This window comes from Carya illinoinensis, chromosome 14 (assembly GCF_018687715.1).
Source record: "Carya illinoinensis cultivar Pawnee chromosome 14, C.illinoinensisPawnee_v1, whole genome shotgun sequence".
NCBI lineage: Eukaryota > Viridiplantae > Streptophyta > Magnoliopsida > Fagales > Juglandaceae > Carya > Carya illinoinensis.
Window position 1 is genome coordinate 29,257,262 of NC_056765.1, and position 8,953 is coordinate 29,266,214.

The 8,953-nt window shown below is 33.5% G+C and overlaps 1 protein-coding gene across 2 annotated transcripts; it reads left to right on the forward strand.

Moving 5' to 3' along the window:
- The first annotated feature begins 2,889 nt into the window (after positions 1–2,889).
- LOC122295160 (mitochondrial fission 1 protein A-like) lies at positions 2,890–4,438 on the forward strand. 2 transcript variants are annotated; one of them, XM_043104235.1, is made up of 5 exons: positions 2,890–3,051; positions 3,245–3,383; positions 3,579–3,700; positions 3,889–3,949; positions 4,048–4,438. In XM_043104235.1, the coding sequence occupies exons 1-5, from the start codon at positions 2,971–2,973 to the stop codon at positions 4,194–4,196; spliced, it is 552 nt and encodes a 183-aa protein (XP_042960169.1). In that variant the 5' UTR covers positions 2,890–2,970; the 3' UTR covers positions 4,197–4,438. The 2 variants fall into 2 exon arrangements, with proteins under 2 accessions (XP_042960169.1, XP_042960170.1); XM_043104236.1 differs by having other exon boundaries at positions 2,919–3,143.
- The last annotated feature ends 4,515 nt before the right edge of the window (positions 4,439–8,953 follow it).

Below are 8,953 nucleotides of genomic sequence, written 5' to 3' on the forward strand. Positions count from 1 at the left end.
CAATGATGTCTTTTAAGATTTATTTCAAAAGACTGAATCTAATGGTATGCATCTCACGTGTCCCTCCCATGTATGTCCCCTTGTTGTGTTTTTAGTTGTAGCTCGTAGATCTGGTAATATGGGAACAAACAAAGTAATGAGAAATGCACAATATTTGCTTAGATAATGTCGAACAATTTCAATTGACCAAAATAAGGTTTATCCTTATCCCCGAACCCTTCATCTGACATCTATACATAAGAGTTAAACCAACATCAAACACCAACAAAAAAATAAAACACCAAAACCCATCAGCAAGAGGTATTGACATATTAGCTTGAGACATAAATATGTCAAACAATTAATTAGTAATGGTATTATCACTATTATATATGTGTGGTCAAGTAAAAACTTGGCGGATCATTTCACAAAGGGACTCTCGAGAGATTTGGTGAATAGCACATATAGTGGAATGGGTTTGAAAACTTTCTTTTAAAAAGTCACCTGTAATAGTAATTCAATCTTATTCTATTAATAAATAGTCTAAGATTTAATGGGTAATAACAAGTTATAATTATATGGCTGAGATAGTACTGAAATTTAATTTAATGTGAGAAACCCTTTCAAGATGTTCAGTTTTGGCTGTTACACTAAATGTAGGATGAGTATTATACTTTTAATAAAGTTTAATAGATATATAAGTATCTGAAGTAACAGAGACACAAAATGAACTTGACTTATGTGAACATAAGAGGTGGAGACAACTTCTAGCAAAAGTAAGGTTTATTTTGGTAAATGTTCATGAATGCCAGGATAGAGCACGTGGATTAGTGCAAATAATTGGTGAGTTATCTAGTTAAAGTTGGATGGAATCATGTGTGTGACATTTCCGTTCTTAACGTATATAGTCTGAGTTTAAGCCTAGGCTACCATTGACTTTGTTAGGAATTTGAAATATTTAGACTAATTAAATGTTTAAGTCGAGAGATACCTTCTTGCATGCATGAGAATATCAGTATTTGATTAAAAATTTAATATCACAATCTAAGTGGGGGACTATTATATTTAATTCAATAGATTGTGATATTAAATATGTGAATTTATTGAATGTGGGTTATTATTTATTTTCCTGAAGCATCATCTCAATGAGGTGCATTGGTTCAATGGTAAATGTGCGCTATTTCAAATGAGGGCATGGGTTTGAACCACATGACTACACTTTAAAGTTTTAATTTTAATAAGGCTTGGAATAACCAAAGGGACGCGTGGGCAAGTTCGAAGAGGCACAATGCTTGGTCTAAATAATCATGATGATTGGGCCGAAGAGGCATCGTGTGAAGATCCACTTAAATGAGTGCAATGCTTCAAAAATTAATTTAATTTGAAAATGCATTTCTAGGACCTCCCTTGGGGAAAGGAGTCGCCTAACTACTAGGCTAGGCACCCTTTGGTCCCTAAGTGAAACACCATGAGCTTTAAACCAATAATTCCACTTGAATGAGTGTAATGCTTCAAAAATTAATTTAATTTGAAAATACATTTCTAGGACCTCCCTTGGGGAAAGGAGGTGCCTAACTACTAGGCTAAGCATCCTTTGGTCCCTAAGTGAAACACCATGAGCTTTAAACCAATAATTGCCAACTGAGAAGTCATAAGTTAAGAATAGTGATCTTTAACATGGTGTCACTTCATTTTCTATAAATAGAAGATGAGACCCACGAATTTTACATTTTATTTCTTTCATTCTTTTTTAGTTACTTACACAATTTTGTAGAGAAATTCTGAAGGAAAAACTTTAGAATTGCTATCTGTAATTAGTGACTTTATTGTATCCTAGAAGTGGTTTGTTTGTAATCTGGTAGCAAACTCTTTTTGAGTGGGATCAATTATCACTTTAAAGATAGTGCTCTACACGCCTCAAAGTCGCATTTATTTTTCAGATTCTTGTATTCACACAATTGTTTTCAACAATTGAGATGAGATAAGTTGAGATGAAAGATAAAAGTTAAATAAAATTTTATTTTTAATATAATTTTGGGATTTAAAAAAATTGCATTGCTTATTATATTTTATGTAAGAATTTAAAAAATTTATATTAATGATATGAGATAAGATAAAATTACATACTCTCACTATCCAAATGGTGCGTTAGGTATTGGATGGATCCTGTTGACATGCATGCGGCACACTGGCACTGGGTTAATTATACTTCTCCATTTGATTAATACAATTTTATTAGTTGCATCCCTAAATTCTAATTGCTTTTTATTTTGCCACTTGGCTTCATCATAATTAATATTGATTTTAACTTCCTTTTATTTATGGAATTTTTTTCTATAATTTATACGATTTTTTTCGCGTTATAGAAAATATTATAAATATAAAAAAACTTTTATTTTTAATTTGATGTATGGAGCATATTTAATAAAGTATTTATATAATATAATATAACTTAAGAAAATAAATTTTAAAATTTTAATTTAATAACTCAAAAGTATTATTTAAATAATATAAATAATGTAATTTAGCCACTGATTTGACAACAAACTAACTTGGCCCTTAAGTAAAGCAAAGTTAAAAAAGAAAAAAAGAATGTTTAGAATGTCTTTTATATTTTTTTTCTATTTATTTTACTAGACAATGTTAGGGGTTTTGCTGGGATCCCGTTGTCCAGTCCCACTAGTCTATTTTTTCTTTTTATCTTTTGTTTATTTTTTATATTTTTTTATATTTTTTTTATAAAAAATTTATAATATTATTAAATAATATTTTCTTACTCATTAAGTAAAAATATAAAAAATAGAGCGGTACTGGACAGCGGCATCCCGCAGCGGAATCTCTCTTTTCTCAAAAATAAAAAATTGATCAGGGTCCCTTCGCCCTTAAGTAATTGATTCGAGTCCATCGCTCTCACTATTTATCTCCCTTCGCTTACGTTATACTCTATCCTCCTCCAGCAGTGTTTTAGTTTTCAAAGCTGAAAACTACAAAATGCCCGTCGGCGACGACTCCGTCCCTAATTTCTCCTCCGACGGCGACGACATACCCTGGTGCGACCACGACTTCGTCATTGTAAGCTCTATCTTTTGGTGCATCGTATGATAGAGTTAAGAACTGCTCAACATTTTGATGCATAATTCAGCCCCTCCTTTGGAATGTATCATGTACAGTGTTCAACTTTTAGCAGTCATATTGACTCACTTACATGATTGTATTTTGGTTGGGCCCTTTCCTATGTTTGTCTTCTGAACTCGTGAATCTGCAGAGCTGTGAGAGAGCGGTTGCTGAGGCTAAAGAAGGTTCCTCTGATGATTTTTTGCAAAAATGGATCCTGAGTTTATTATGGGCTCTTGTTCACTCTAGACGACTTAAAGATGTAAAACGTGGGATAGAAATGCTTGAAGGTGGACATATATATAGAACCATGCTCCTCTATATCTGTCTCTTTGTGTGTGGGTGCGTGTGTCCCTCTCCTTCCTTTGAGCCTCTTAGCAAAGAAATACAACTTGCCTGAATGGCCTTGAATATTTGATGTTAGAATTTCTGCTGTGTGCTGAGCTTAGTTTGTTTGATAACTTCTGCAAAACTTGTCTTGGCAGCTTCTTTGGCCCGTACCAACAGCTCTCTGCCAAAAAAAGGCCAGCTTTATCTTCTCGCTGTTGGGTATTACAGAAGTGTTGACTACATGACGAGTCGGTACTTCGTGGATGAATGCTTAATGGTCTGATCACTGCTCTCCTGATATGATCTTCTAACTGGCAAACCTATGCTGATGACCATTTGCTTCATTTACCTTGAGTTATTTCATCTTCAATGCATGACAACTTCAAATCTAAGATTGTCAAAACGTCTCCTGATTTACCAATAGAACAACTCCTGAACTTGGTTGTTGCATGTTTCTTTTGGTAGATTGCACCCGATTGGAGACGGGCGCAGGCCCTTAAGAAAACAGTTGAAGATCGGATCAAAGGTAACAATCAATCTTAGTTTCCTCTTTTCCATTACTATGTTGACTTGGAGATTAACAAAATGCTAACTTGCTTGCCCCCGTGTTTGGTGTGAATTTAGATCTTCAAGGTGACGACACTGGCATAGGCACTGTTGCAGCTGGCATTGCTGCAGCTGGCATTGTTGTAGCTGGCATTGCTGTAGCTGGTGTCGCTGGTGTCGCAGTGGTTGCTGGTTGGATTGCTGCAGCACTGACCAGGAAGAAGTGATCCAATTCTATTTGAGTTCACCTCGTTGCTATAAGTTTATATGAACATGTTTAATCCTCCAATCCTGCTACCTGGCTATCATGTTTTATTTATAAGTTGAAAAATTGAAATGGTCTTTATTAAAAAATTTTACCAGAGAGATGTAGAAACTGCACAAGTCTTTACCTGACTTGGTTTGTTATACAATATGTTGATGTACATGGAAGATGTAATGTTATGGGTAAGTCGGTTTAACTTGTTCATGAATGAATATTTTTGAAAGAGCTTTCAATTGTACTGTAGATTTCCTCCCCCTTCATGTTCTCCTCCTATTCATAATCAAAGAATTGCCAAGCCTTCTCTCACTCCTAGGACTTGAATTTGGAATTGTTTACTTTCATTTTGATAAGATAAATTCTATTTGCAGTCCCCAATCACGGCTCTTTATTAAATGAGAAAAAATATTATTTTATGATGGATATTTTTATAATTTTAAAAAATTTTAAAGATAAAATTGTCTAGACATGCATTACAGTCTCTAAATAGGAACTATATGTAACATTGCTCACAACTCTATAAACATTAGGAAGCTAGTCTTCTTGAACAACTAAAATACAAAATGTCAACTTTATTAAGCACAATCTCGCTAGATAGGTCGGATAATACGCTAAGAATGATGCCTCTAGAAGTATTTCCACTCTAAATTATTTCCCTTTCCGAATATTGTTAGATATAGTTTCAGAATAATGCTACTTTGTCCCTCTAATTTATCCTCTCATTTTGACCGCTTATGCATTTAATTTTTTTTAATTTTTTCTTTTACTTATTAATTAAAGAAGTGATTATTAGTGTATTGATATTTTTTAAATATTTTTTTAAAATATTTAAAAATGTTAAAAAATAATGAATAAGAAAAATGAAAAAAAAAAAAAAATTTGGTCTAGAGGGCACACCCAGCGGTCACTACTAGGTAGCATCCTAGCATCATATAGTTTTAAAGTATGTAAGTCTTGCACAATTATCTTGAAAAAAGTAAATTCCAAAATAAAATAAAAAATTGATTTTTCATATAGGCTCTAGATTTCTCATACTTAAAAAAAAAAAAAAAGAGAAAAAGAAAAAGAAAAAGAGGATACGAAACTTATATATAGTCTATAATTATATAATTAAATCATTTTTCTTCTCTATTTCCTTTCTAATCTACATAGGACGTGTAACTGTCAATGCCAAAAAAGTAGGATGAACACATTGTGCATCCTCAATTTACAACCAATGTTACTATTTGTATCCCAAATTCTTTTAAAACCACATATTACACTCTTCAATGATAAAAAAATATATTATAGAATGCATCTTCTGATCATATTCCAACTATTAAAAATTTTAAGTGGTATAATTTATGAGCTTTTAATTTTCAAATATAGAATTGAAAAATGATATTTATAGTCATGGAGTGTGCAAGCATTGCGCAATCCTTGTAAAAGAGTGAGTAAATATAGAATTCACATGAAAAAAATTAATTTTTTAATAGTAAACCCTACATTTTTTCAAAATGATTTTGCGGCACTTACGTCCTCTACGATTGCATTTAACATTACTCTATAAAATATATCAATTTTAAAAATTTTGAATGCAAGACACTAATGTCCTAAAAATCTTAAGGTGAACAAAGGCCGCTTTGGAGTTGGTCTAGAGATTCTAGGATCAATCGCCGTGAAATTAGCCCTAGTACAAACTATTTTGTATTTTCCATCATGTTTGAGTGTTCAGTTGTACCTGGTATGGGCAATTCCAATGTAAGAGACTAGGAGTTTTATCCACCAAAGCCAAGTTTCCCATTCCCACCTTACTCCCCTAGCGTTGCAGCGTCAAGCAAAATTGTACTTGAGGGATATTCCCCACCAGGCCCATGCTAGTTAAGCTTGGGCAAAACAATGAGCCCATGTCAATCTAGGCCTTAACCTCTTGTGGCCCCCAAAACGCCAAAATGGCTCGTCCCTCTAGTTGCATCAGGTGAAGAAGGGTGTATTGCACGGGAAACCAGACAGATGGGACGCATCGATTTTGACTACCCCTATAACACCAAGCATTAAAGGGCCTATGCTGACAAGTGAATGAACAGAGGTGCGGACTACCCTCCATTCTCTGAGCCAGGACGCCCTCTGGGAGCCACGCTACATTAAAAGCCTTACCTCAGACACAACGTCGTATTAAATATCCAGATTAAGACAACTATGGATAGGACATTCAAGCCCTGACATAGGGTACATATATCCCCCTTGTAATCTCATATAAAAGCGTATTAAATACAAAGAACTCTCTCTGAATTTAATTATTAATAAACTATGACTCCCTAAATAAGAGACTGACTTAAACATCAAATGTTCCTCGAACCACTTGAGCCCACCTTCGTCATTGTGTTTGCAGGTGAAGTACTTGAAAAATTGAAAAGGTCTTTAATAAAAAAACTTAGCAGCGAGATGTAGAAACTGCACAAGTCTTTGCCTGACTTGGTTTGTTGTACAAATATGTTGATGTACATGGAAAATGTAATGTTATGGGTAAGTCGGTTTAACTTGTTCATTAATGAATATTTTTGAAAGAGTCCTCAATTGTACTGTGGATTTCCTCCCTGTTCATGCTCTCCTCCTATTCATAATCAAAGAATCCCAAGAAACGGTTTCATAGAAAGCCAAGCCTTCTCACTCCTATGGCTTTAATTTGGAATTGTTTATTTTCATTTTGGTAAACCTAGTTTCCTTCCATTCAAATATATCATGAACTTTTAACTCTAATCAACTTACAGTTATCGAAACAAACTCTATAAATATTTGGAAGCTCGTCTTGAACAACTTAAATACAAAATGTCACATTTATTAATTAGCACAACCTCGCTAGATAGGTCGCATAATCCTCTTAGAAATATGCCACTATAATTATTCTACTTTAAATTATTTCCCTTCTTGAATATTGTTAGATATAATTTTAGAGTGTATAAATTTGGTGTAATCATATTGAAAAAAGTGAATTCCACAATTGAAAAACAAGATTTTTTATATATATAGTTTCTAAATTTCTCTTACTTTAAAAATAAAATTACACGAAACTTACATAATCTATAATTATATAAGTTATTTTTCTTTTTGATTTCCTTTCTAATCTATTTAGATCAAAAAGTGACGTGAAACTGTCCATGCCAAAAACGTGGGATGAACACTACATCCTGATCAATTTACAACCGATGTTACTATTTGTATCTCAAATTCTTTTAAAACTACATTACACTCTTCAATTATTAAAAAAAAAATATAACATACATCTTCTGTTCATATTCCAACTATTAAAAATTTAAGTGGTACAATTTAGCAATTTTTTATTTTCAAATATACAATAGAGAAATGATATCTGCAATCATAAAATGTGCAATTGCCGCATATTCTTTTTGAAAAAGAGTAAGTACAAAACTCACATGAAAAAACTTAACTTATTAATAACAAGTCTTACTCTTTTTTCAAAATGATTTTATAGTACTTGCGCACTTACACAGGCACAAATATCATAAAAATCAATTGAGTAATGTTATATATAGTCGTAGAATGCATAAGTGACATGCAGTCATTTTGAAAAAGAGTAGGGTATATTATTAAAAATTAAATTTCTTTTCATGTGAATCTTATATTTATTTACATTTTTTTAAAAATAATTATATGGTACTTGTACACTCACGATTACAATTATTATTTCTCAAATCTTAAGGTGAAAGAAGGCCCATTTGGAGCTGGTCCAGAGATTCTGGGATCGATCCCCATGAGTTCGGCCCTAGTACATAATATTTTGTATTTTCCATCATCAGCTCTTCTAGGTACAGGCAATTCCGTGTACTAATTGTGCACTGAAGATGACATGGCAGGGGCATATATGTAGTCGTCATAGAATGGAAAATACAAACCGAATAAGAAGTAGAAAGCAAGAAAGCTGCAGTTTTCATTTTCCCTCCGTCTCCCCTCTCCCAAATTCCACCCTATTTTCGCCATTTTCATCTCCGCTAAAGTTGACCGATCTACTTCGCGACCCGCCTCCTACGGAAGCCTGACTCAAGATTTTTCCTTTATTCTATCTCCGTCAATAGAGTTAACACAAGAAAGCAAAAAGAAGAATCAGAGGATGACAGAATCCCCATTTCAACCTAGATCCATCTTCTTGTTCGTCGCCTCCGAAGTTTCATCACCCATTTTTGCACTCCATTTTGTGGATCTCTCACTGCTTTTAGCCTCTCTCGCGTCTCTTCACATCTCTCTCTCTCTCTCTCTCTCTCTCTCTCTCTCTCTCTCTCATTTTGTAGATTGAGTACTGTCCTTTGCCACCCAACTCAGCCTCTCTAAAATCCCGCTGCTCTCTTCGACAAACCACGGGAACTTTGTCGTTGTCATCTCTGATTGTAAGTTCTTGTAAATCTTAAACATTTCTATTACAAATCTAGATTACACCTGAACTTTGCACCTCACTGAATTTTTGGTCTAGATTATAAAGTTTTTTATTTTTATTTTCTTGGGTTCATTTGTTGACATTGTTGGTTCTACATTATGTACATTGAAGTTGGTTATGGGTTTTGTACGTCGAATTTGGTTATGGTTGCATATGTGTCATTGTTGACATTGTGAATATCTGACAGATCTGTGATTGTGAATGAACTAATATGCTTGTCTTGAATGAATATGCTTATATAATCTCTTGCTTTTTCACCGTTTTATTCAATATGTTCATCTTGAATGAATGCT